The 26,785-nt window shown below is 46.9% G+C and overlaps 11 protein-coding genes across 12 annotated transcripts; 7 read left to right on the top strand and 4 right to left on the bottom strand.

Annotated features, from left to right (window-relative positions):
* Nucleotides 1-421: 421 nt before the first annotated feature.
* BDCG_06847 (uncharacterized protein) lies at nt 422-1,231 on the top strand (the record flags this gene model as incomplete). Its single annotated transcript, XM_045422604.1, has 3 exons — nt 422-790; nt 939-1,036; nt 1,210-1,231. 3 exons carry the CDS (start codon nt 422-424, stop codon nt 1,229-1,231), a joined length of 489 nt encoding a protein of 162 aa, XP_045278206.1.
* Nucleotides 1,232-2,758: 1,527 nt separating this feature from the next.
* Nucleotides 2,759-2,980, bottom strand: BDCG_06846 (zinc finger protein; the record flags this gene model as incomplete). Its single annotated transcript, XM_045422603.1, has 1 exon — nt 2,759-2,980. One exon carries the CDS (start codon nt 2,978-2,980, stop codon nt 2,759-2,761), a length of 222 nt encoding a protein of 73 aa, XP_045278205.1.
* Nucleotides 2,981-7,037: 4,057 nt separating this feature from the next.
* BDCG_06844 (uncharacterized protein) lies at nt 7,038-7,965 on the top strand (the record flags this gene model as incomplete). Its single annotated transcript, XM_045422602.1, has 2 exons — nt 7,038-7,571; nt 7,633-7,965. The coding sequence occupies 2 exons, from the start codon at nt 7,038-7,040 to the stop codon at nt 7,963-7,965; spliced, it is 867 nt and encodes a 288-aa protein (XP_045278204.1).
* Nucleotides 7,966-8,213: 248 nt separating this feature from the next.
* Nucleotides 8,214-9,468, bottom strand: BDCG_06843 (uncharacterized protein; the record flags this gene model as incomplete). Its single annotated transcript, XM_045422601.1, has 4 exons — nt 8,919-9,468; nt 8,596-8,848; nt 8,344-8,439; nt 8,214-8,297 (listed from the first exon to the last, which is right to left on the bottom strand). The coding sequence occupies exons 1-4, from the start codon at nt 9,047-9,049 to the stop codon at nt 8,214-8,216; spliced, it is 564 nt and encodes a 187-aa protein (XP_045278203.1). The 5' UTR covers nt 9,050-9,468.
* Nucleotides 9,469-9,626: 158 nt separating this feature from the next.
* On the top strand, nt 9,627-11,640 carry BDCG_06842 (CMGC/SRPK protein kinase). Its single transcript, XM_045422600.1, has 2 exons — nt 9,627-10,310; nt 10,372-11,640. Exons 1-2 carry the CDS (start codon nt 9,686-9,688, stop codon nt 11,178-11,180), a joined length of 1,434 nt encoding a protein of 477 aa, XP_045278202.1. The 5' UTR covers nt 9,627-9,685; the 3' UTR covers nt 11,181-11,640.
* An 876-nt stretch (nt 11,641-12,516) lies between these two features.
* Nucleotides 12,517-13,006, top strand: BDCG_17396 (uncharacterized protein; the record flags this gene model as incomplete). Its single annotated transcript, XM_045426527.1, has 1 exon — nt 12,517-13,006. Exon 1 carries the CDS (start codon nt 12,668-12,670, stop codon nt 13,004-13,006), a length of 339 nt encoding a protein of 112 aa, XP_045281860.1. The 5' UTR covers nt 12,517-12,667.
* Nucleotides 13,007-13,634: 628 nt separating this feature from the next.
* Nucleotides 13,635-14,147, top strand: BDCG_06841 (uncharacterized protein; the record flags this gene model as incomplete). Its single annotated transcript, XM_045422599.1, has 3 exons — nt 13,635-13,690; nt 13,820-13,850; nt 13,947-14,147. The coding sequence occupies 3 exons, from the start codon at nt 13,635-13,637 to the stop codon at nt 14,145-14,147; spliced, it is 288 nt and encodes a 95-aa protein (XP_045278201.1).
* A 206-nt stretch (nt 14,148-14,353) lies between these two features.
* Nucleotides 14,354-18,196, bottom strand: BDCG_06839. 2 transcript variants are annotated; one of them, XM_045422597.1, is made up of 3 exons: nt 17,712-18,135; nt 16,895-17,595; nt 14,354-16,805 (listed from the first exon to the last, which is right to left on the bottom strand). In XM_045422597.1, the coding sequence occupies exon 2, from the start codon at nt 17,593-17,595 to the stop codon at nt 16,942-16,944; it is 654 nt and encodes a 217-aa protein (XP_045281859.1). In that variant the 5' UTR covers nt 17,712-18,135; the 3' UTR covers nt 14,354-16,805; nt 16,895-16,941. The 2 variants fall into 2 exon arrangements, with proteins under 2 accessions (XP_045281859.1, XP_045278199.1); XM_045422596.1 differs by having other exon boundaries at nt 14,354-18,196.
* On the top strand, nt 14,652-16,625 carry BDCG_06840 (uncharacterized protein). Its single transcript, XM_045422598.1, has 2 exons — nt 14,652-15,774; nt 15,836-16,625. Exons 1-2 carry the CDS (start codon nt 14,664-14,666, stop codon nt 16,321-16,323), a joined length of 1,599 nt encoding a protein of 532 aa, XP_045278200.1. The 5' UTR covers nt 14,652-14,663; the 3' UTR covers nt 16,324-16,625.
* Nucleotides 18,197-20,467: 2,271 nt separating the features above from the next.
* BDCG_06837 (GATA transcriptional activator AreA) lies at nt 20,468-25,517 on the top strand. The gene is made up of 3 exons (XM_045422594.1): nt 20,468-21,987; nt 22,130-22,490; nt 22,567-25,517. The coding sequence occupies exons 1-3, from the start codon at nt 21,314-21,316 to the stop codon at nt 24,442-24,444; spliced, it is 2,913 nt and encodes a 970-aa protein (XP_045278197.1). The 5' UTR covers nt 20,468-21,313; the 3' UTR covers nt 24,445-25,517.
* BDCG_06838 (uncharacterized protein) lies at nt 20,796-21,038 on the bottom strand (the record flags this gene model as incomplete). The annotated part of the gene is made up of 1 exon (XM_045422595.1): nt 20,796-21,038. One exon carries the CDS (start codon nt 21,036-21,038, stop codon nt 20,796-20,798), a length of 243 nt encoding a protein of 80 aa, XP_045278198.1.
* Nucleotides 25,518-26,785: the final 1,268 nt, after the last annotated feature.

The raw sequence follows: 26,785 nt of genomic DNA, 5'->3' as shown, positions 1-26,785 counted from the left end.
ACCATGTATGGAATTCACGATAATGCCTCTACACAATGGGCACGATCGTTTCATGAATCCTAAAATACCAACCGTCGTATCATCCCAACTGTAAACCATAAAACGTGACCGAAAACTATCCTCAAACCCATACTTGCTCATCCTAATTCCTTGCATATTCAAAGGAGTAAGTGAGTGGCAATAACAAGATCGACTTATTATGTAATCTCCATAGCTCTCAATCCCCGAAACCACCGTTTCTCGAAACCCATCATCATTGTTAGAATGGATCGATCAACTAGCAGCAGTCATCATCAACCCCGCGGATCTTCGCACAGCAAGATTTAAGCTATGTTTCCAGTAGCACGCATACTCGACCGATAGATCCTTGTTTTTTGTACAGCGCACCGCGGACACCTTATAGCCTTACACGGAAAGAAAGATGGCTCCCGTGAGCGAGTACGTCAGCGGCGGTGGGAGGCTGAAGATCAAGGGCGCGCCTGTGCTTGAGGGCCGGGTTGGTAAGAAAGGGACGAAGAAGCGGAGGAAGGAGAAGGAGGGGGAGAGTGGGAGTAATGAAGAGGGGAAGGAGAGGGCGAGGATGAAGGGTGTTGAGGGTGAGGGTGCGGGTCCGGGTGAAGGAGCGAGGATGCCGGCTGGCGATGGCAGTGGTGCTGATGGGAGTGGGAGTGGGAGTGGGAGCAGGAGTGGCAGTAGAAGTCAGAGTCGGGGTGTGAGTGAGGGGGCTGAGAGGGTTGTTGTGGGTAAAACGGAGGCGGAGAGGAGGTATGAGGAGGCGAGGAGGAAGAGGGTATGTTTTATAATACTGTTTCCCCTCGCCCTTCTGTGGTGGTCCGAAATTCATCGTTCTTCGCTCAACATGCTTTCATATTTATATATATGTGTTTTGCTCCCTACGCATTCGAGCTGGTTTTTGCTAACCATCCCTTTCCCAACAGCTCGACGAACGCCTCAAGCGCGAGGGCGTGAAGACACACAAGGAGCGCGTCGAGGAGTTGAATAAGTATCTCAGTAACCTGAGTGAGCATCATGACATGTACGTTCCCTTCAATCCCATTTCCGGAGAACCCCTCTACCTCCACTACACCACCACCACCCAGCGCCTGTGCCATTGACAGCGGTTCTGGCAATCCCGGAGATGTTGTTTCATTTATTTATCCCTGGAACCACTGGCTAACCTACCTAACCCACTCCCTTCGCCACCCACAGGCCCCGAATCGGACCAGGTTAATATCCGTATGTTAGCGGATATATACATCTCTATATACCGCTCTGCCTTCGCATACTCTACAAACAAATCCACCCCTTGCGCTCATACCTGCGAGAAGAGGACGCGCGCGCTTCGGGGGGTGTCCCTTTTCTATCGATCCCGCCCCATCTCATCATCCTCTACGCAGAAACGACTGGGGGTCCTTGTTGTGCTCTCACGACTGGCCTTCTGAACCCCCGCCGCCCACCGGCTCTACCTATCTCCAGCGGTTCACAGCTCAAACCTCCTTCCTTCCCCATCCTACAGCCCGTTGGGGCTTAGCTATTCCTTTTGCTTTCCTGCGCTGTTACGATACGATACGCCCATATTTCATCTTTGTTTTTTGAAGATATTGTGGCTGGCATATATATGTCTTAGGCGTGGAAACTAGAGGTGTTCTTTGGATTTTTATATTTTTGCTGTGCGTGTATTGGGTTTGGTTTGCTGGGGTGTTTTAAATACGTTGTTGTTTATACCGTTTTATTTTATTTTTTTCTGGGCGTGTTGCGAGATGGTCTAGGGTACGTACCTAAAAGGCAGGAAGTTGACAACTCTATGCAACCGGTATCAAATTTCTACATGGTTCTTTCTGTTATATAGGAATGATATAAAAATGGCTCCAAACATGGAGTAGGATGAGATGAATTGGTTTATATAAGATATTTCGTTGTAGTTGGTAGTAAAGATAGCAACAGGGTAGATAAAAGGGCGCAGGTGGCGAATTTCTCGAAGAAGTAGTATGCCAAAACCGAGGGATAATAAAATAATAAAATTAAAATTAAAATTAAAAAAGGGAGAAAAAGGCTTAAATCAAAAATCCTTGAACAGCTACCGTGACGCCATGCATTTGGTTTCGCGCGAGGAAAAAGAGCAAGGGAGCCAGTAAGCAAACAAAAGTGACGGGGCCAGATGGGGGTCATGAGAAGGGGGTAGAGCCTGAAAGCGGTGCCAAGACGGGAATGCGGGAGAGACGGCCTCATCGGTTCAACTCAGCATGGCGAGTAACATGTTTATCGAGGCACAGTAAAGAGACTCAGAAGTACAGGACCGGGGGACACTTCGGTGACATCCTCCAAGAGATTTGTATAGAATAATGCCGCTCCCGTTGGTTCCGTTTGGAAGGTATGTCGTTTTTAAAAAAAAAATTAAGACTTTTCTCTTTTTCTTTTTCTTTTTTTCCCCTTCTTTTTGTTTTTTCTTGCTCTGCAGGCTTCCACCCAACGGGACGTACAAGGCAGACTTGTCACAATTTTTCCTCTTTTAACCACCCCAGGACCACCCTCCTAGCGGACTATTTCAGCGCCCCGGCCAAGACGGGGGGATTACCACAGATCAGGAGAAACTCCAGCCGATTGCAATAGTTAACCCGGTCAAGTAGTAGCGGCCAACAAAGACGAAAGAGGGTATCGTCACCAAAAAGAAAAGTTCGTCATGACCTATATCCATGAACAAAAACTAAAAATCGAAATGGACACCAATGAACCAGAACCCCCAACACCGCTCCCAAGATTATACGCCTTTGATAACTGTGGTTCGTTCCGCATTTAGCCGCTCTGCGTTGCGTTCATGGCTTTCCTTCTTGCAGTCCTCTAGGCCGCTGCAGGCGTGGGATTCGAGCATGCGATGTTTGCCGCAGAAGTGACCGTTGCAGAAACCGCAATCACCGACGATCCGCTGGGCGAGTTCCTTGCAGTCCTTGAAGTTGCAGCGTGGCTTTCTTGGTGGTGCCATTTTGTCTTTTTTGTCTTCTCTTCTTAAGTTACTGTTCCCACGGAACAGTAGCAAGCTAGGTGGCGAAGGAGTCGGTTTCTAGAGAGGTGTTGGCTCGGTTATGGCTGTGTATCTGACTGCGAAATACGGACGGCGTAGTATATTATTTTCTATTCTTTTTAACGAGTGGTTTCTCCTTTGTTGACAGACGAGATAATGACAGTAAGGAGGTTATGAGTATATATATATATATATATATCAGTGTTGAAGCCTTGCAGATCCTGGGAGAGCTATTGGGCGAGATTTTTCATTAGCTGAATTCACTCCTTGGCGTGCAATTTGAAACAGTTTGGCAAAGAAGGATATGTAACATACGTCCGGAAGCTGTAAAACCTAGCCTTTACTTAGGTAGGACAAACTAGCTGGTATAGGGATATCGATTGGAGTTTCAAGAGCTTGAGGCAGCTCCTCGTTCGGATGAGGACGTAGGGAGTTGCGGGAGAGTAGTCTGTGAGAACAAGGAGAGGTAAGGATCAACACAGCGCAGATATATGGCAGCAACCCGGAGTAAGAATAATATAGGAGAGCGAGCAGCAGCTGTCGATATATATCCAGGAAACTGTTTGAGGAGCAAGGGAAGAAGACACAAAGAGAAGAAGATGAAGCTGATGAGCTGGCAGCAGCGGATCGGTTGGCTGTTAAATAGCACGCAAGCCAAGCTCGGAGTGGAGCCACAGTGGCTCAGAAGTTTCGAGACTTGCCCAGGTATTCCCTTCCGGCTGCTGAGTCGCCCCCAAGTACCTGCTCGCCCACGCACCACCAAGGAGATACCTGGAAGTACACGTAGGCCTATCTCGTGATACTTGTTTGGGTGATGTTGGGCGGCGGTACTTTTTTTCGCCGGCTCACGACAGCCACTGGGGAGCAAGGGAGCAGCGAGCATAACCAAAGAAACTCCAAAACCAAAATAGAAAAAGTTCAACAAAGCGGGAAAAAAAAAAAACTCACATGTACCGAAAAACAGACCGTGTGGCAATATGCCCGGTTATGGGTATTGTATTTGCTTTTTGCTCTGGGTTTGGAGGAGACGAGGACCGAAGAGGAAGAAAAAAGGAATAAAACACAGGAAGAGAGAAGGATGGACAGATGGCGAGATCTGTCAGCTATTTTATTATTTCAATCCGGGGAAATGCACTTATTTAATATTCAACTAACTAGTTAACCGGCCAACTCACTCATCGCTCATCACTCAATCACTCACAGGTGGTACTGTGCCTAGTTACATCTTGGCCAGCCCGCCCCCGTTCGTTCATGGCACAACGCCAGGCCCTTCACTACTAGGCTAGGAGCTAGTCGTTGTAACTCTTTATACCAAGTGCCAGTCCCTTCCAATACGTCAGCGGGCATCAAGTCACCGCTTACGGAGTACCGTGATCCTGATCAGTGATCACAAACGACGTTGGACGGGGCGGGCCAGTGAGGCGGCCACCTGGTGGCCATACTATACAGCCTACGGCGCATACCTTTCCCTGGCCAATGGCCGGCAAAGCATTTTAGGCTGGGCTTGAAGAAGTTATTATTATATGGCCATGGTAGGTCGATGTGCCAGTTACTTGTCGATCGTTGTATTTGTAAGATCCTGCATGTACATGTACCTGTTGTACCTGTGCCTGTGCCTGTGCTAGGTTACTACTCTCAACCTTCCTCATATTTCTCTACGGAGTACAGCTTGCGAGAGCGGAATATACTGATGTGGTCGGCAGGCCGCTGCTGGAAAGAAATCCAGGGTGGTGATGACACAGTCTACCTTTCTTCCGCCTTATTTCCCTTTTTTAACATTTGTTTACTCTTCTTTATAATAACTATTATTATTACTCATTTCTACGGAGCAACCAGGGGGAGACAATAATAATTCCTTGCTTTGCTCTCACCGAAAACGTGAACTCTCAAATGAGGCAATGAGGTCACATCAATCGCCCGCAAAAAGAAAAGCCACTGGCCAAGGCTTTAAAAAGCTGATTATTATCGTGCGGAACTCCGCCTTTGCCACCAGCGAAAAATTAAAATACAGCGTAAATGGCTTTGAGGCCCTTGTCTCGAAAATATGCAGGTGATGCAGGCGGATCTTGTTTTAGACTGTAGTTAAAGGCAACTAATTCATTAAGTTAACTAACTAGTTGGCTACTGACTAATTAGCCAATGGTCTCTGCCCATACTTGCTCCTGCTTTTTTGGCTATGAAGCCGAGGTTTTAGGCGCTATTTCGGTGTTTCTTTGGAGGGTTGGGGGGGGATGGGGGATGGGGGATGGGGGATGGGGGATGGGGGATGGGGGATGGGGGATGGGGGATGGGGGGTTGGTTGGTGTGTTTCTTTGAGCGGCCGTTTGATATTCCAAATACTCCATCTCCTTTGTGGTTGAATTTTTTTTTTTCGACGCACAAGTATTGGGAACCTGCACGGCTGCGACGGATAATAGGCATTTTACCTACTTATCTTGATGCAATGTTTGCTCTTGGTTGGTCTCGTCAAAAGAAGCCATACTTTATCATTCGAGCAGAAGGTTCATTCAAACAAAAAGAAACAAGTGACCATGCACCTGTTTTACTTCAGTACAGTTCTAAAATATACCCGGCCTATTTATAAATCCCATGGAAGAGCATGGCTATGGTTTTGGGCGGAGGATAGACATGGACAGCTTTTGAAGGTCAAGAAGGGATGGACTTATTGGCGTGCCATCTCTAGAAATCATAAAACTCTTCTCTTCTCAGTGAGCCCTAAAGCTTTTGGAGTGAGAGATATCAGATCGACCCTGATGCCCTCAGCGTAACCCTCGCCTCAGCGCGTGGTTGTGGATGAGCACGAGGGATGAGTAGATCCATGCAAAGTACTTGGTGTATTCTTCCCCCCCATCACAGACCATGATTAAAGAAGCCAGTAGAGTTAATTACCTAGCTCAATCGCCCTCGTTGCTTCACTGAAATGTATGAGATGCTCGACCTGAGTTTGATAGTGACAATAATATTAATATGAGCAGCAGTGAACAGGGAAAAATTCATCCCCCCTGGCCTCTGCCGCATTCTCACAGAGGGTCACAAGGCTCTGCACTCATTGAACCGTTATGAGTGATATGAGTTGGGTAAATAGAGCACATGCGTGGAAAAGGTAATATCTCATATGTAATGCAGAAGTTAGATATTTATTTACCCAGCGGCGGAGAAGGACTGGTGGAGATCTGCCGGAGAACAACAGCCAGAGATATACACGGATTATGCACCATCAAGCTATATACGCAACCACCCCACACGTACGGCTTTTGCGTTCTTATCAGCACACCAGGCATTTCAGTTCGAGGAAGTCCGACTCCTGTGTTCCATGGCGGCAAACATATGGATTGGTATAAACTCGAAACAAGGCGAACCGTTTCAACAACCCCTAATTGTTTTTTTTTATGGCCCGTCAGAACATTACCCGTAGGGGACCGCAGGACTGATCAATCTGGTCGAAAGTCGATACAACTTTCAATTGCGGTTTGGCATGGAATCGAGATAGTTCAACTTCAAAATCCCGCTGCCGGTGTTGGGGCAATCTCGAGCTTATCTAAGCTCCAGCTCCGCGCCGTGGCGGGATAGATATAGTTATTTATGGATGGATGGATGCAAGGTTCGCATCCACTTCGAATAGGGCTCGCTTGCGCTATATATCCATAGCGATATTATCACCATAATAACTATGTCTCGAAGGCGGGAGTCTTCACTGTCGCCTATTCCTCCTATCTGTTGCTGTAACTCCTAGGTAATCTTCACGCCTCAGGCGCAGCTCTCTCCAAGCTCTTTACTCGGATTCTTCTTAACCCGGTTTCCGAAATGCCTTTGAACCAGGATAAGAAAAATGGGAGTACGAAGACAGACGGGGACGGCCACCCCAAACCGGGTGGAGCAGAGTCCTCCATCTTAGGACTTTTTGCGCATTCACCCGCATGAGAATGATGTGCCTGAGGACAAAAGCCCAAACAACGTGAATTGACCCCCCCGGGCCATAAACACAAGAAAAGGAGCTAATAGGTCTGATCATAATGGAATGCAAAAACCTCTACGAGCCCAGGAGCTCCCATCCGGACATCCCGATAACCCTCACAGCGTTTCCGCACCGATTTCATCTGTGTCGAAGCCAGGTGTTCCTGGTGACGTCCAGGAGGAATATCAATCGGCAACCAATCTGCACGAGAGGAAGGGTGCCACCGACTCCCTGTCCGAAGATGAGTTGAAATACCTCTTTTTTGGAGCACCGCATTTTCTGCTGGAGAAGGGTCACTGCTCATGGTGGTATCCTCATGTCATTTTCCCTTGGGATTATAGCTCGAGAATTCGAAACCTCGCAGACCGAAGGGCACTGCAGCACCCTTCTTTCATGCCCTCGACACTCCATGCCCATATCCCAGTAACTTCAAATGGTGCGGGAATACAAATATATCCGGATGCCCTAACTGAAAGGCATGGTTCCAGACCGCCCTCGTTTGACATTGGCGTGTTCGAAATTCCAAACATGCATTCATCAAGGGCAAAAGAGGCTGGCTGCATTGGATCCCGTAATTTCATTGGAGCTACCGATTGCGTAAGAGCCCAAGATCGCTGCACGGCCGTTTCAACCACGTCCCCTGGATGCACATTTGCAGATCGCACCTGGGCCGCGCGGAAAAGATGATCCATACACCGATTATCGGCCAAATATTACCCTTGAGCGTTTGAAATTAGTCGCGGCAGGCCCTTCGGCATGGAATCGTATTGGGGTGCGCAATTGCTCCATGAAGACCATCACGGAGAGGCTCCAAACGTTATCGGATATGCACGACCAAGTCACGCTCAAGGAGACCGTTGCGGACCTCCATCGTCAACTCTTCAGCACGTTTTTATATCCCCCACCCGATATAGTACATGCGGAACACCATGATAGCTTTCGGTTCCAGATCAGCACGTTGATGCAAGTGCTCAATATTAAGGGTGCCTAGGTAGATTTTAGTTTGACAGAATGGAGAACCCGCGTAGGTCAAATCCTCTGGGAGTTGCCTCCGCACCAGGACGGCGATTGCCTGAATAATAATCCCTTAGATGGGAAGAATCCAGACACATCACTCGAACGGAAGTGGCTTTTAATACAGCTTATTTTATCTGCTGGGGTTTTATTCCGCGCGGATGCCGCCGCGAAAATTGGGATTTACAGCCAGTCTAAGGATTCGCCTATCACTTCACGGGACGTTTACTTGATGAATAGTTTGCGATCAGATATGTTGGACTGGGGGTTAATCTTCAGCCGTCGCATTTTCGAAAATATCTCCTTCCACTATTTTGAATGTAGCTGACAATCAGTTTATTACATTCGCTCGAACCTGCAGCAGTTTGACAGTCCCAGAGCACCACCAATTCGCGCTGGATGGCGGCGTACTATTACACGTTTTATGCTCCAAGCTCTTTGTGATCAACTTCTAGAGAAACCATGTCTTTATCTAGATGAGATGGCTCTCTTCCTATGGGATTAGTTCCACATCTGTGTGCCAAAGTGCAATATTAGCAGGGCTTTAAGATCTGTTGGTTGATCGAAAAAGTTAGCACGGCAAAAAGCAAAAGAGCGCAATCCTGACCTGCGAGATGCACACTTCTCCAGATGGCCATATGGGGCGCCCGTTCCGTTTCATGATCGTCGAGTCCGGCTTCTCCGGGGAATGACGGGCTTCCCGAATTTTCCAATCGGTCTTCGAGTCCACATATCCATGGCTGGCAACATGTGTTTCTTTGGCTAGCATATCTTCATCCTTGAAGCATAGAGTCAGGTGCTCGCCCTTTGGGTCTTTTTGATATTTGCCATCGATTGTGGTTGTTGGGTGAATGCCCGAGCTGACAGTTTATTGAAAGTTAGTGTATGCCTTGATGAAAATTCTTGTCTGCTTGGTCTCAATAATGTCACCGAATGAGGATGGCCTTTGGATATAACTTTTGGTCCGTCGCCGTCTGATATGCGATAGTTATGTATTGTCTGATAGTTTGGGCGCTAGGTTGATTCAAGAAACGAAACTTGACTGCATTCAAGGTCGACATGATGAAGGCGAAGAGTGGAATATCAAGAGCAGTGTCAGGTGAAGTAGGATTTCGCTGCTTGTTGTCCGTATCAGAGGCGACATGGCCTACATAAATATACCCCGACTCACCATCACAACCGGTTCACTGGCACACTTCTTCCCATGGCCCTTGTTCAGTTCCCGCAGTGAACCATGCTATCGATGTTTCCATCTCCAAGCGATGTATCATCAGGCCTACATGCACCGTCACACCTCTTAAGACTCGCATGTAATGATCCATATCCCTGCCTCTGAAGCCTGCCAAAATCTAAGCTCAGGGCGCTTAGGCATTTCTTGAGGCTGCGGGGGTATCATGGATCAATTGGACCTGAGCGCGCACTTGGGTGCATGGCAAATCCTCTGTGCAGCTGATTTCAGTCATCCAGGGACGGACCTGGAGCCCACTAATAAGACGCCTCCACAACATTCACAATAATAATCTGGAAAGTCCCTGCTTGTACTCGGTAGAAAGCAGAGAACCTCTGACATTCCAGCTTTACCTGTTGAAGTATCGGATTATTGTTGTTCCTTGTCGGGTAACTAACTAACTAGTTAACTAGTTAACTACGAACAACCCATCAACTCACCCGTCATCGTCACACATTACCCACGCGACATGGCCAATCGAGCTAGCAACGCTCTTTTGCAATTTCATAGCATTAGACCATTTATACCCGGTTCGCCTTTCCGCCACGCACAGCCCTCCATTTCACCCATACACAGAAGTATGGCAACACGCATGGAACCCAGCAAAGTCCAGTACAGATATGTGGAAGAAGTTGAGCGCTTGGACTATTATGTTCCAGGAGGTTATCATCCAGTCATGATTGGTGATGAACTCTGTGCGGGTCGATATGTTATCGCTCATAAACTCGGGTTCGGTCGGTCTGCCACAACCTGGCTGGCAGAGGATAGAAGGCAAAGCCGACTCGTTGCTCTCAAGATTTCTACTGCAGAATCAGCTGAGCGAACCCATGAGATACAGATTCTTTCACAGTTAGCTAGGGCTAAAACCAAGCTCCCTGGGAAGGCTATTGTACAGAACCTGCTCGATTCTTTCACATTCTCTGGGCCAAATGGTAGGCATCAGTGCTTGGTCATGGACGCTGCTAGAATCAGTATTCATGAAGCGAAGGATGCTGCATATCACCGACTCCTCCATCTTCCTGCCGCCCGAGCCATCGCATCACAGCTGATACTTGGTCTGCAATTTATCCATTCTCAAGGCATTGTTCATGGAGGTATGTCCAATATGCTACAATCCCTTCTTGTTACTTGACCTCAATCTAAACATGGCTGCAGATCTTCACCTTGCAAATATTCTCCTTTGCTTGCCATTTGATATGCAAGACATGACTCTTGAGCAGCTGCATGCTAGAACCGGTGAACCAGCAAAAGAGCAGGTTGTTCGTGAAGATGGTGCTTCTCTTGATCTGGGAGTTCCTTCAGAAGTCATTGTCCCAGTTTGGCTTGGGCTTGGTAGTGATGAGATTTCTCTAGCAGACTCTGCAATTATGATTGTAGACTTTGGAGAAGCATTTGATACTCAAGTGACACAGCAGTTCACTGCTCATACACCACTCTTGCTTGCACCACCAGAAGCACACTTCGCAGAGTCTGTAGAATCAGATGAGCCTCTTTCTTTCCCAGGAGATATATGGACGCTTGCATGCACTATCTGGGATATTTTTGGATCCGGCCCCCCCTTTGAAGCCTTTCCTGTCACATTGGATGAGGTTACAATTGAGCATGTTGAGATGCTTGGTAAGCTTCCTGATCGGTGGTGGAGCAAGTGGGAGAAAAGAAGTAATTGGTTTGATGAAGATGGACACAAAAATGTGAAAGAAACCCTTCGTCAGTGGTACAGCAACAGCACCAGGAACTGGACCCAGCGATACACAGAATATATACAGAACCCAAGAGAGAGGATGAGGTTTGATACCTTTTCAGCAGAGGAGAAAGATGCGTTCTGTGACATGATGAAGTCGATGTTGGTCTTGGAGCCAAGCAAAAGAGCCACAATTGAGAATGTAGTAGGATGTGAGTGGATGCAAAGATGGGGTCTGTTAGAGGTGCAGAGAATGTGGGAGACAACACTAAAGAGCTCTTAAATTGCTGCTTGGTCCTCAAGATACCCCTTTTGTTGATTTAAAAGGAGTTGTGGTTAAAACATTCATCAGAGTTGTAACATTTAATATTTAAAATATACATCCTCACTTGACCTGAATGAAGAATCCCGCTCTGTCCACGGATGGAGGTACATGTAGAGATCACCAGTTATCTTCCATATTCTTCTCAAAGATAGTGTGTTCTCATTCTCCTGGAGTTCCTTCACCACCAAGATAATCAGACTTTTCCTCTTCTGTGTACTTCCTAACGAGGTATCGCTAGCGTCCGTCTGTTCAATATTAACCTATTGGCAGCCATTCTCAATGCCACTCGGGGTACGTACTGTTTTCAACCTAGTGAGAATCTATCTTCTCGACGATGGCACATACTAGAATTGTATTGAGCGTAGAGATATGCCTCACCAATGTACTGTTCTGTCTTACTGAGAGGTTACAATTCAAGATTTTCTAATGCATATAGAAGCTAGTGCATTGGGGATCTCGGTCTCGGAGCGATCTCGGATTGGAACAACCATTCCCCGGGCTTCCCTGCACATATATAAGTTACTGCGTATATCCGGCCTTCCATCGTGCGATCCACCATCATCCATCAGGGGAAAAACAATCAACATCCCCCAAGTGTTTCAGTGTTCAAGTGTGTGTGTGGTGTTTCCTATGTGTTCAATCAAGTGATTATTCTTGTGTGTATTTCTATTCTTGTGGTTCTTATTTGTGTGGTTATTATTATCGTGGTTCGGCTGCTCCTGTTCTTGTGCCGCCAGAAGCACACACCCCCCGTCTCCCATTAACTAGAAGTAGAGAGTGGAAGTGATAGGGGAGGCTGCACGGCGGTAGAGGCGGTGGTGGTGGCAGAGGGGGTAGAGGGTGGTAAGGGGGGTGTAGGGGATGGAAGTGGTAGGGGGGGCTACGGGGCGGTAGAGGCGGTGGTGGTGGTAGAGGTGGAAGGGGTGGAAGGGGTGGAAGGGGTGGAAGGGGTGGTAAGGGGTGGTAAGGGGAGGGTAGGGGTAGGGGGTGGAAGTGGTAGGGGGGGCGGTAGGGGGCGGTAGGGGTAGAGGCCCCGAGGGTGGAAGTGGTAGAGGGGGTTGCGCAAGCAGCAAAGCGAGCGTAAGCGAGCGTTTGATGCTTGTATAATAATAATTATTATATTTACCAATTCTTCTTATAGAATACTTGTGAGCCGGCTATAACAAATGAATATTATAGATTAGGCAGATATTTACCCAGTCCCAATGTCTCGCCAACCCGGTTTTTCGGGTTGAATAACTTTTTTCCTTACCCGAGAACCCAACCCGTTCTTTCAGGCAAACTACCCACCACTTTTTCAACCCAGCCCACGAAAATAACAACACTAGATTTCAGCAGGCATATAATCATTCTTGAGAAGGTGTACAATCTTGTTGATGATGAAATCACTAAGTTGAGGTGGCATATTGATATGTATTGGATGATAATTGAATGATTCTAGAGAAATGTGGTTTTTTTTTTTGATTTTTTTGCAGTGTTTTGCTACGAATTTTCAGGGGGGTGCTGGCACTATTTTGTCCCTTCAACGCTCGCAAGACCCTTTTATTCTCGCACGCCCTCGTAAGGCCATCGCCTCCCTAACTGTCACGCTCACCCCTACCCACTCAGACTCTCCCCAAATATCGCTGGGCAGAAATTACAACGTGTCTTTCATAGCGGCCTCCCACCTCGCGGTTCCATCGCAGGCTCGAGCGTGTCCTGTTCCGAAGCGCATGGTACCCATCACCCTCATCCTCACCATCGCCATCACCACCACCATCGTAACTCGCCTGGTGAACAAGTAAAAGACCACCACCTGGGGTCACAGGAAAATGGGGCCGTAAGGAATGGCAAGCTACCCCACCGCTCCCGCCTCCCAGGCCACCCACTCCATACATTCTCGTTCCCATACAGTTATATCCCAATCCACACATTACCCTCAACTCCTAGCCCGCGAACCATACCAGACCACTAGGGATCCCATGCCTCTTCGTTCCCGACTAACTATCTGCCGCTCGCGAATGACCGCAGCCGAAAGCGGAAGGACACCTATATCATCGACGCGCGGGGCAGTGAACATAAGGAGCTATTTGCTCGTTCGTGATGTGCAATGGTTGGTGTAAATGCAGGAGTGGGCCGAGTTGGTCGGACGTGTATAGCCTGCTCTATTCGAGAGGCGAGGGCGGTAGATGTTCCTGTCGTCATTCGCGTGGGAGCCGTGGCATGAAGTGGTCGGTCGACATTTATCATCATTTGGATATCTGGATTGTGTACGTGGGCTGTTTTTCATACGGTTTCACTAGCATTCTCAGCTCGCTTTTTTCCCGAGCGAACCGACATTTTCCCAGTGAGTGAAAGGTTAAAAGGTAACAAGGGTTAGGTAAGGAAAAGTGAGCGAACTTTTGTATAGTTATATGTGCAATGCATGCCACAATGGTGATGGTGTATCGGGGTTTGGCACAGTCATTCGTGCGGGCTATCGACTCTAGGTATGTTGGTGTTTCTCTTCTTTTATCCCTCTCCACCACATATATTTCTCTCTGCCTTGAACCCATTTGATTCTGTGGGCATACTTTTGGCGTCCATCTATAACAATTGTATTTTATTTGATGGTACAGTATGGGTAGGCTCGCCTACCTGGCGGCTTTTGTAATATATGAAAAGTCGGCGTTCTTTATACTTCTGAATTTTATGGATTATAAGCTCTTATCATTGTTACAAAGAAATGAGACATTATATTAATAGAAACTTGAATGGAAAAAGTTTGAAGCCTTACCGTGGGAAAAGATGTGTGAGCAGAGGAATATTCACGTCATCTTGAATGATGGAGCTACGATAATCCCTTCGGCTACCCACCTCCCCTTGCTACTTCTAGAGTCGAAGGCCCTTGACGTTCTTGTCATACAGGCTAAAAAGTCCAAAGCGTACGTAAAGCAGCTTGGATAGGTTGGAGGCGAATTCTTTCTTCGGCTTTGTGACGAATTTCCTCTTGATTCCAACTTGAGGCGCTAAATTCAATACGTGGTTATCACGACCTTTATATTGAGTGAGGGCCTACGGCATGGAGGCGACGCCGGAATCGATGATGAAGCGAAAAGCGATAAAGGAGTCAAAGAACATACAAATTGATGCGAAGAGCGTAGGCTTGAGCGAGGGCTGGCGCTTTGATACTGATTCGAAATAAAGCTTTGGATTCTGTTTGTTTTCTCATTCACCAAGTTCGTTTCGATGCACGAAGCTGGCTCAACCCAGTATAACAAAGAATGGTAACGAAAAAAAAAAAAATCACAATGGATATCAAGGTGAATGGAATTATCTCCATTACCTCGATTGTTTCAAGTATCTCCTTGAAGAACTACGAAGCTCTCTTTATCATAGACAAAGAGTATCTATTGCTAAACCCATCTACTTAAACACCACAGGATATTCCAAAGGAAGAAGGAAAAAAGGGGGGGAAAGAATATGAATAAAATAAGTAGCAAACTACATACCAAATTCATATACCCCTTTGATGGGGATAAAAAAAAAAGAAAACAACTAACCAAGCTCTGGAAAACCATGGAATCAAATCTTCCCTCAGCGCCCCCTTCATCACCATACAAAAGCGCGCCAATAGAATATCTCCCCACAGAGATCAAAATCGAGATATTAAGTCAGCTCCCCGATCTCGCGTCGCTCCGCGATTTGGTCAAGGCATCTCCCCATTTCCACAGCGTCTACCTGTTTGACCGTAGGCGAATTTTACGCCATTTACTAGCTCGGACGACGCCGCGGCCCATTTTCCTCGAGGTGCTTTCACTAGCGGCATTGCGTCGGGCGGCTGATTGTGATTCTCTGCCGCTGAAGGACGAGGTGGAGATCCTGGGTCTCGCCAAGGGGTTTCTGAATACATATGATGAGTTACGTGGGTTGTCGCAGGAGTTTGTTGAGAATGTTCGTGAGACGACGCAAAAGGTCGGTGCAGATGTGGAAGTTGAGGAAAAGGAGGAAGTAGAGAAAAGGAGCATTAATGGGGTGACCTTCACATATTCAAAGGGTGACGGGTTATCAGCTCAGTTCGCCGCGTTGTTGTTGGATGAACTTCTCGCCGTCGTTCGACAACACTTTATTGTACGCGCGATGACAGAAGACATTGTGCGTTCTTGTCTGAGACTCAACCCTTTTACGGGAAAAAGGCATCGTGGTAAGAGCAATGACCATGAGAGCGGCAGCGGTGGTGGTAGCGATGATGGGATCCTCCCACTCTCCAGAAGCGAAACATGCCGCATTTACCGTGCTTTGTACCGCTTAGAATTACTGGCAGTCATGCACACGCGCTGGGGGGTGCGCTATCCAAACCATCACATCGCATTCCTCAACTTCTTATCGCCGTGGGAGATAGAAGAGATCCACTGTATCAGGAATTACATGTACCAAATATTCCTCACGAGCAGTTCGGAAACGAGCGCCTCTTCCAATAACAGCGTACTCGATTGTCAGGTACGAGTGATAAATAGTAATAAAGCCAGATGTGAAAGGAGAGGAAGAGCCAGTGGCGTTGGTATTGGCATTGGCGGACCAGACGTGGACGACGGTATGTTCTCACAGCCCCTAGTCGTGCATTTCTGAGCTAACGGGAAGGGATTCATTTCTAGATGTCTATTTTGACCTCGCTGTCGACGACCAGCGAGAACAATACCTGGCTCGCGGTCTCGAATTTCTCTGGCGATGGTTCCAAGCATCTGATCAGTATGAATCCAGCCCAGTTACGAAGCACATCACAAGCACAGACGTAAACAACAGTCTAATGGACCCGTCGCAACACCGTAAGATTAATCCCAGCATCTCCGCAATCGAGAGTAACCCAACAAGTGCTTCATTTTTCCTAACTCGGGCCCTGAATCCGAATATTGTGGGGGTTTTCCGCCCTGTCAGAGCGTCAGAGACGTTTACCTCCGATGCAGATTGGTCAAGGCCGAATTTGGGCTGGGCGTGGTTGCACAAGAAGAACTCGAAGTATTTGTGCCAGATGCATAATTGCTATAATAGGAAATGGGGATACGTGTTTTGGGACCAGAAGAGGTTGACGCAGATGGGGATGACGGAGGAGATGAGAATGGAGTATGCGCCGTTTGTTGATTGATAATTTGCTGGTGAGAGTTAACTTGAAGTAGCTAATTTGCTGACCCATTGTTTTTCTGGCGTTGGGCGGTGGGCGTGCAGGGCTTTGTTCTTCTGGTGAGTCAGTTGGGAAGGAATATATCTGTCTATATATATATATGAACAAGCGTGGGTCGGTAGTAATATCTAATGTTTAGATTCATTTTTCAAAAGATGCCAGTTTTCTGGTTCGAATGTAGGCTTTTCCATCACAGCGTTTCCATCTCGGAGTAGGAAGCATTAGCAGCGATTAGCAAAGATGCTTAGTGCTACCCATAGCTATATAGTTCATAATATATAAATAAAGCTCTCGTAGAAGCATTTTGAACAGTCAATTAGAAAAATTAAGCGGATATTTTCGTTTGTCGAGATAATGGCTGGTGCAAGACTCCAGAGCTGCTTTTCGAGGCTACTACCAGGTCACGTAATGAGCTAGGAGAGGTGGCTGTGAGAACGAACCGTTACCTAAGTTATACTTTCGTGAGACGACCCGAAGCCTTGGATGAAATTTCATGAACTGCTAATTGCATGTTGCGGCTGAGAAAACAACATACCACATCCCCTCAAGAAACCAATACCCTACCATACCTAATCCACCCAACTACACCTCCAACTCCTCAGACAGCCTCAATACCGCAATCTTCTCCTTAAGCTCCTCCCACATATCCACTCTTTCGCTCTCTCTTCCCCTACCTCTTTCTGCAAAAGTCCGATCTAGCAACTCCTTCGCACCATACCAAAACCCCTGAGCTCCTTTGCCTTCATGTTGATGCCAATCTGGGATCCCCAGGACGGTCCGACAACCCTCACAGAGGCCAAAAATCCGCGCCCATTCAGCCGCACTCTCACGTAAAGGCATTAGATTGCGACATCGCCGGCAATAGACGGCTTCTCCCCATGAAAACGACAGTGTAATGCCCGGCTCCCATTTGCGGAGACGCAGTGCACAACTGACACAAAAACGTTTTGCGGCATCTGCATGCCCCTTTCCACGGCGTCGGGTCGTTTGTGTGCTAGAGAATGAGTGTATGGGTAGATAGCGGAGACAGCTGTAGCAGGTCAAGCGTTGTGGGGAAGCGGATCGGCCGTCGTCACCGATGCTAATAGAGGGGAATTCTGATGTGGCGCTGGTTGCAGCGTCCACAACTTCTTTCGTCTCGGCGCGCACGAGATCAGCTACATAGTCGCGTCTAATGCGGGCCACCTCTATGTCTGATGGTAGATTGCGGAAATAGCTGTTTGTAGCGCGGAGCATCTGTAGATCGCGAAAGTTGAGCCACGACATGAGCTGTAGATGTATTTCGCTAGGGAGATCGAGAAGGGTGGGGGAACCACGGCCTTCAAGTTCGGGATGTCCCTCTTGCGACTGACCTTGGGCCTGGGGCTGGGTCTGCGCACAGCCGGACTTGCTGGCTACCAGAGCAGCCCTGGAGGGTAAGATATTGTTACGGTTCATATCGCCCTAAATTGATGGCTGGTGGCGCGTCTCTTCGAGAAATATGATGGGCGATAATATATCACTTTTTATCGATGGAGTTTAGAGTACCATGCTTCACATTTCTATCGCAGAAATAGGGAATGCTAGCACTTGTGTCCTCTCGATGATATCCTCAACAGTACCATCAACTCGTGGGAGCATAGTTATTTCAGTATTTAAACAGCTTGTTCCAGATCCAAAGAAAGCGACTACATAAGTAGTTATAAACTCATATCTTTCCAGGAAAACGATCCATATTACACTTGCTGCTCAACGTACGGTCACTCATGCACGAAAGTAAAGATGACGACAGCTGCGGTATTGGTGGTAAGTGAAGGATGAGGTTGAGGCTCACCGGCAAAATGTTTGTGAGTTGCCGAGCCCCAAACCTTATTCGGTGCCACGTGGCCGCTAAACCTGAACAAGTTAAATGATGACAACCTTCCAAGGTGTGTTTCGCTGTATCTAGCTCTACAAAGCCTCATGTTATTATTTAAATAATTTTTAAATCAAATGCCTGTCATCACAAATAATAGGATAGCATATGTGGCAGCTGCAGAACAAACAGCAACAAGAGTCTCATAACCTGTTGGAGAAGGTGACTGGTTGTATAATATTAATATTAATTATCTATCTAGGAGCGGCATTGTGTGTGGGTCACGGGGGTTAGGGCTTGGGTAGGACCTTCAACACTACACCATCCCAGCCGCCACATACGCCATATTTTCGGTTGTTTTTATATCTGTATGTAGGCCATGAACTTCTAAAAAGTAAGACTATAAACATCAATATTTGTATCTCTCAGGGCCAGTTACACGTTTATCCTAACAAATTTATTAGTCATCTCTTGAATGAGCGGCGTCTCTCTCATGACACACAGAGAAATTCTGAGAATTAATAGTTCTCAACTAGATATTATAGCCTCTGACTGTATACATCTATAATTGAAGAAGAAGAATAATAATAATAACATCTTCACTGAGATGGCAGCCACCACAATTATGCAATTGTGTAAAAAAAGAGGCAGAGACAAGAGGGTTTACTGTTGGATTCTAGAACTTTATTCTTCCCTATTCACTTCAGGTCCCCGGATATAGTAATATTGAAAGTATATCGTCAGCCCCTTCATCGTTGGTCGGTTGATGCCGGTTTTGGTCTTGCCTAGTCTCCTATCCCAAGCCACTTGGGGGCTAATCAACAAGGTCTAGGTACCTACCTGTTGTCTTCAATATTAAATAAAAGTATGTGCTCTGTGTGGGAGCATATATTTCAATTCCAATCCCGCCCATTTTATAAGCCCTCCCGTCTCACGGAAGGCGGTGAACATAAGAATAATATCAAACATGTAATCAACCACACAGGCCAGCCTTACCAGCGCCACTATGCACCTAGGCTTTTGCCAAGAGCAGCACATGCTTGCGAAAACGCCTCGCCGGATGCACCGAAGGCCTTTCCCAGACAAGGATTGGGGAAGCCTGGTTGAGGGGAGCACAAAAATGACGCTGCTTATTTGTCACTGGCTCCTCCGATTCTTCTGGTGGGACGCCACCGAATGTTAGAACCTCCAACCCCGGTCTTTGGCCGTCGTTTGTCCATTTTCCAAAGCTTTTCGCGACTTGTTCTATATTATTAATAATTCTCCTGCAATTGCATGAGATGGAGGAGACTTGAAGGAAGAATATTGACTGTTTATCAGAGTAAAAAAAAAGTGGTCTGCAGGGTTAGAAATAACTGAGTTTAAAAGGCCTCGTCAATAATTTGAAATTGGATTCCATTATTAGATATATTTCAGACACCGATGAGTGGAGAATAAAGTGTATTAAGCTCAGCCTGGGATCAAGTAATTAGCATAGACTGTTTAGTCAAATAGAGACCTGTTGTTGACTAGTATTCTTCTTCTTCTCCTTCTATTTCAGTCAGAGCAGAAACTATGCATTAAGAGTGATGAGACTCTCACCAGCATTTTAGTCTAAGAGCAGAATTTAATTATTTTCAATCACTTATCTAATTACTCTCACTGAGATGTATACAGATTTTAAACAGTCTTGTATTAATTATATGATTTTCAAAATCTGATTAAACCTGAGTGAATACAAAGATAATATTTATGTAGTATAATTTAATATTATTCCGTCTATTAATTATATCTATAGGGGAAAATCTAGTGAAAATCATGTTCTTTTAATCTCTTGATTAACTCTAGTCAAGAACTGAAATCATATGATGAAGACAAGATTTGAAGCTGCAACCCTGGTATCTCAGAAGGGTCATTCCTCATAGCCAGTTTCTACTTACCATGGGCCTTGCGCGTTTACCACTATGCTATCCACCTCACCCCGTTGTTGGCTTTTAAGGGCAATCGTCAGTAGATGATTACTAGACATCCAATAATATCATTCATGGGTCGAAGAAAGCCCATATCACTGGCTAGTATCGTCTCGAGAGGTACAGATAAGTAAGTATGGCCCAATGACTGGGTTTATATCCAATATCCTTAGAGTCAATGGATGAAAACGGCAGTGCAGAGCTTACTCTGTAAGTAGAGGCTCTTTCGGATTCCTATATTACCCGGAGCCCGTATTCTGCAATACGGTAACTACCACAGCGTTGTATGGTAGTTATGGGTGGTTGGTTTTAATAATAATATATTCAGCCGGCCCCAAGACCAACCTCTATAGTTTCGATTCACAACCACTATCAAATTGTTGTCTTCAGAACAACTAAATTAGTTCTGTTATTTCCCCATGGGGTGGACCAACTGGCCGCTAAAAACTACATTTCATAGTTGCTCAAGTACAGCTTATGATTCCCAATAATGACAAGATGTGTGGTTGGAACTTTCCACACTGACGCTAGCCGACCTCGGCACCCAGACGGATGGCACAGTGCCTAGGTAGCCTCGCACTGACCAAACATACGGGAGGTGGAAACACGCGTAATAATACTACCGTACCATACCGGGCGATGGGGGAACATTCTCAAGCCTCATCCCCATCCACCGCCACCAGAACTTGTCTCTCCCCGCCCAAACCACCACAACCTCCACCGACCTGGCTCACGAGTTGGAGTCCAAGGTCTTGCGAAGGAACTGCAGCGATTATTCTCGCAACAATTCGTAGCGTGCTACCTGTTTTCAAACTAAAGCCAAGAAAATCGCCGAAGTCCAAGGCTTGCTGCAGCTGGCAAGAGTCGTCCTGCGCTGCGGAGCCCCACATTGCCATAGGCTCTGACTGTCCTGTATAGGCTCGCAGCCAAGACTACAAAAATATAGCGGGAGAAACAGGTTACCGCAAGGAAGAAGACCGCTGTTTCCTGACGTCTCGTGTCCCCGTCGTTGTCTCCATCTCCATCTCTTTTTCATCTTTCTTCACATCAACATCAACTGTTATCGCCCATTCTCTTCGCTAAATCAAGTCGTCGCTGTGAGTTTCACGCGCCCGGACCTCACCGACGACGCAAGCCGGAAGGAATCACAAGGGAACCAGGGCGTTCGGCCATGTCGTCGACGCCCAACCATGAACGAAAGCGTGCGGTCCATGCAGCAGAATATTTGGCTGCTTACTCGTCCATATCTGATCTTTCAACGACCACTGCCACCTCTTCCACCACTGTAACACCGACCGAAGCCACCACTGGTGCTGGTGCTGGTGCTGGTTCTTCGACTACTTGTCTCGATCCCCGAGAGATCACTACTGGCCCATCCGCTGCTTCCTTGACCCCAGTTGAGCGGCAACCGGCCACCTCCGCTGCCAACTTTCACGCAAGTCCCAGATTTGACCTTGCCTCTCCTCCATCCCTTGGGCATGGGAATCTCGCCTCACAGCACAATGAGTCATGGAAAACCTCGTTTGCCGGGGATGGGCCCGGGGAACCGTCCCTCCATGACCGTGTAGTTGGTGGCGGGCTGCTACGAGAATCGGTCTTTCCAGACTGGAGAGATGGCATGCCTGGTGGCGGGTATGAGAATACGGAAGAATTGCAAAAGCAAGATCCACTAGCGACTCAGATATGGAAGCTATACAGCCGGACTAAATCCCAATTACCCAACCAGGAGCGCATGGAAAACTTGACTTGGCGCATGATGGCGATGAACCTGAAGAAGAAGAGAGAACGCGAAGAAGCTAACATGCCTGAAAAAGCAAGCAGTTGGAATAACTCGAGGTTGCCAGAGTAAGTGTTGTTGATGCTGTTCCCCCACGTAGAATCGATCACCTGCCTTGGATAATTCAATTTTAGCTTTGTCTTATATTCCCCCTTGTTTACGTTCACTTTCATTAAATGGTGCTGTCGCTGATTATAAATAATAAAATAGAGATGACAATCAAATGTCAAAGTCTGGTGCTGGGCCCAGTGGTATAGCCAGGCTTCGACAGTCAATCAATGGGAATAACACTCCTCTTGAGTCTGACCCAATGAATATTGACGACTTCATTTTACCGGCGTCCATAGATTCCCCTTCCGGTTTGTCCCCGTCCTCGCCTATTGAGACAGCTGGCTCAGGTCATGCAGTGGCATCGGCTATCCCGATTAAATCACGAAAAGCCGAGCAATCCCCCCCGCCGGACAATTTTATGCCCGCTTCGTTTCCCCACCCACCCCAACATCATCGACAGAATGATGAATTTGGATATGTGCAGCGACGTGTTCGCAAGACTAGTATTGACGAGAGAAATGTACATATTCTTCTACATATGTTTTCCGTGCTTGTTTTCAAGAGTATCCTTCCCGCTGACAGTCCCTCTGAATCAGGCGCGGAAACGACCGGCTGAAGCATCTCCCCAAGTGCCTCCTGTTACAGGTCTCATCATACCGAATGAACCAGATTTCGATACAAGCATGACCGACTACAGTCTCGATCAACCTCACTCCGCCTATCTAGTTAACTACCACCTTCCTACAGGCATCCCTTTCAACTTAGAAACATTTCAGCCCCGTGACGATTCGATTCTTACCTCCGCAAGTCCTTTCCAGCAAAACTACCCATTCTCCCCATCAGACTCTCCAGTGGTGGCTAGTGGGCCTTTCCCAGGAGTTTATTCCCACACTCCAATGGGTTCGTCCCTCAACTCAACCGATTTCTATTCTCCACCACAATCGGGATATCAATCCACTGCTTCAACACCTCAACCAGGCTTTGATAACGAAAATATGATGTATTTCGAGCAGAATAACGTCGACGTGAGATCAAACCGTTCAATAGCCAACTTTCGTGGATCCTCGACCTATACCGGATCGCAATCCCGTCACATATATCACTCAACTAATGAGTCCACTTTTAGCGCAATTAGAAGGGCTGGCCAATCGAACCTGTCATCGCCAGGCTTCCCGATGCAGCACCATCATATGGATCCCAACCAAGTCCTAACGAGTGGTGATTTCGCGTCTGGTCCATCTCAACAGCCCCGAAACCTGAACAATGTAAACATGTTTACCTTTGGTGCAGATTCTGATAATGACGAGGAGGATGGGAATCCCTTCCCCGACAGATCCATGGCAATTCAGTCCGATTATGGTGTTGTTGACGATTCCGCTATTGGTCTACATAATTCGAGTTTACAGTGGGAGTCCCGTTTGGCTGAACAATTTAACTCCGCGCCAAATAGTTTTCAAGGCCATAGAAAGCATGTCACGATCGGTGGAACAGAAATTGCTAACTTCGGGCGAGACTGGGCCAATGGAGGCTTAGGTCGCACCCATGGCTCTGCAGCCTCTGTGAGTGAAATCCGTAACCGAGACCAGGATCCAAGAAGACAAAAGATTCCTCGAACAATTTCAACTCCCAACACCACTCAGCTCCTCCACCAAAGCACGACCAATCAGCCCCATACAACTCCAAATTCTCCGCCAAGATCGGGATTCAGTAGCGCAGCCCCTTCAAGGCCTGCAAGCCCTGGGGGCGCCAGGCAGAGTGAACCTTCTGCTGCACCCACCACTTGCACGAATTGCTTCACACAGACCACCCCATTATGGCGTAGAAACCCTGAGGGCCAGCCGCTTTGTAATGCTTGCGGCTTATTCCTGAAGTTACATGGTGTTGTCCGCCCACTGTCATTGAAAACAGATGTGATCAAAAAACGCAACCGCGGAAGCGGTAATAACCTCCCAGTTGGCGTTGGGTCAGCGCGTTCCGCAAAAAAAGTATCGCGGAAGAACTCCATGCCGCAAACGCAGCCAGCAATGGTCATGTCTAATAAAGGCCCCGGTTCGTCGGAACCCCCACTTTCTACTCCAACGTCGACTGGTGGCTCAACACCAGCAAGCGCTCCGACAAGTTATTCAGGCCCGATAAAGGGCAGTGTTGTGCCAATTGCGGCGGCACCGCCAAAGCCAGCCCCAACCTCCCTAGCCAGCAGTCTTGCCCAAGTGCGAGCACCGGTCCAAGTTACGGGCAAGCGTACTCGCAGGTTCGAAAAGGCGCCTGTCGGATTCCAAGGGTCGCAGGAAGCAGAAATGCGTGATGTTACAGACAACTCTAACAAGCCATTTATCCCGTTGACTCGACCGAAACCACTTGGCCCCCCTACGACCCAACCGCCAGCTGCGACCAATCCAGCCCATCACAGCCTTGCTGCTGGTGCTCGACAAGCCGGGAGCCAGGAATGGGAATGGCTTACCATGAGTCTATGAAAAGCCGCATTTCATGTTGAGGAATCTCGATCCCGCCATCACGGATCATAATATTTTTATTCACCGCTCGTTTTCCGGAACGAATTTGAATACTTCTCACATGAGACTCTGATTTCTGAGTTTCATTGTTTTGGATGGAGAGGCGTTTGTTGGCGGGTGGCCACTCTTTTCTGGGTTCGCTTTTCTGAGGAACGACTGTTCTTTTCGCCACGCCGTTGTTTCTCGCCAATCTCTGTTCAAAAGTAAATATAGATTTCATTTCTTTTACATTCGCTAGCGATTTCGGAGGGAGGGCACTCTGCGTTCCCTATAGAGGCATTGGAGGGTCTCAGTTGTCACAAGGCAAGCAGTGACGTCCTTGTTGCAGCAGCCCTTCTCTCTACTCCGGGGACATTTTCATGGGCCTTTTTGCAACTGCTTCCGCTTCTCATGGGAGGATCTATTTTCAGGCGTTATTTATTCCTATCTACCACCCGTCGGGACGAGATCATCCAATGTACATTACATGCAACGTATACGACCCGCCTGTTTCAGTTCCATCCCGTGCTCTTGACTGGTTGCGCCGTCCTTCGATTGGGGTTCAAATGTCCGGCTGGGAAAAATTTGTTCAGGCTATTCTACCCCGCCGTCCAACAATCTCAGGATGGGCACTTGATTCATCTCCAACTAACATTTTGTGATGTCTTTCAAGCTGTATTCAGCTATTATTGATTTTATGAACTTTTTGTGTTTTTGTGTTTTTCATTTTTTTTTTTGCCCCCTATTTCTATTTTTCTCTTTTCCACTTTTTTTCTCTAATCTCTTTCCGACTCCTCTTTTCCGTCAAGTCCTATTTTGTCGTGGTTGGCTCAATGTGATTTGATATGACTGATACCATCGCGTCTGTTTCCCACTTGCCCAACCAACCAGCTTTTTTTTTCCTCTTCCCTTCTTCTACCATATTTCTGACTTATGTTCCTCGTTTCCTTAATGTTTTCATGTTCTGCGTTTATTTTGCTTTGTGGTTTTTGGTTGGGCAGTGCACAGAAGTGCGCATCTCCATTTTATCTTCTAGTTTACCGCTTTAATCTCCCTTTTTTTTTTTTTTTTTTTTTTTTTTTTTTTTTTTTTTTTTTTTTTTTTTTTTTTTTTCCGGGGTCCCTTCGCATACACTATTCGGTGTTCCCGGCTTCCATTTTTCCCCCGTCCCCTTCCTTTAAGCGCCCTGATATTCCGCTTGTTTCTTCATGTCTTACCCCTCATGTTTCTATGAAGGCGTGAGGGTATGTATATAAACGTGTCTGGTGACTTTGCTCATGGGCCTCTACCAGTTTCCGACCTTGCTCACTCCCAATCTCCTCCGGGTAACTTCTCTACACTATTTTTATACTTGGATTGGTTGCACATTTTCATTTTCTATATACTATTTTTCACATCCTTACTAATTAAGAACCCCTACTTACTTATTGTCCTGATGATACACGATTCACGGACCGTAGGTCAGAGCTCTCATGGTTTCTCTTTTTTATTTTTATTTTTATTTTATTTTTATTTTTCTCTTTTTATTTTTATTTTGTTTCTTTTTTATTTTTTATTTTTTCTTTTCTCCCGTTCTGGGACTTGTCTATTCACTCATACACATGTACATACATTTGATACTTTTCTTCCAATTTTACACACATATATATTGATATCATTTCTTTCCTATCTCTTCATCATAGCGGTAATTGCTGTTCTGTTTTTCAAAGCTTTTGGGATATTGGAGTGTAAAGGCACAGAATTACCTGTGAAAGAATGATAGAGCATAACTAGTACTACATGTCATTGATAGAAGCTGCTTGACTGCTCTGTTTGTGCACGCCTTTCCGACCCCCTTGAGAATTAAGGTGAATTACCCTGTGACATCATGCTATACACTCTAAGAAACTACAACTAAAGAGAGCTAAGCATTGAATACTCTGAGCAGGAAGGAGGATAGGCAGGTGGAGCAGCAAAACCTGCACAACAACCAACTTATACTTGTCTCGCCCATAGGTATAAATGCTGGCAAATTCTGAATTCGTTGGCCTTATTCCGTTTGAGAAGGGTATTTCGACCACACCTCACTATTTAATATGAGCAATAATATCATGCAACCTATGCAGGATGGGCAGAAAGAGGGGGGAGGAGACGGGCTTCCAGATCTCAAACGCTCCTGCCACCTCCCGCTCTTCCACTACATCTTATTCTTATCTTCCAACCCAGTAACAAAGATTATCTACCAGTGTGCGAATGCAAGCAGGCAGAGCGGCGGGGTATGTGCATTGTGGCATCGCGGTCCCTTTCTAAGTTAGGCGCGAGGAGCGAGTGATGCATTGACAAA

The sequence above is a fragment of the Blastomyces dermatitidis genome, assembly GCF_000003525.1.
Source record: "Blastomyces dermatitidis ER-3 genomic scaffold supercont1.7, whole genome shotgun sequence".
NCBI lineage: Eukaryota > Fungi > Ascomycota > Eurotiomycetes > Onygenales > Ajellomycetaceae > Blastomyces > Blastomyces dermatitidis.
The sequence above is the reverse complement of the archived record's forward strand: the minus strand, read 5'-3'. Positions and strand labels throughout refer to the sequence as shown.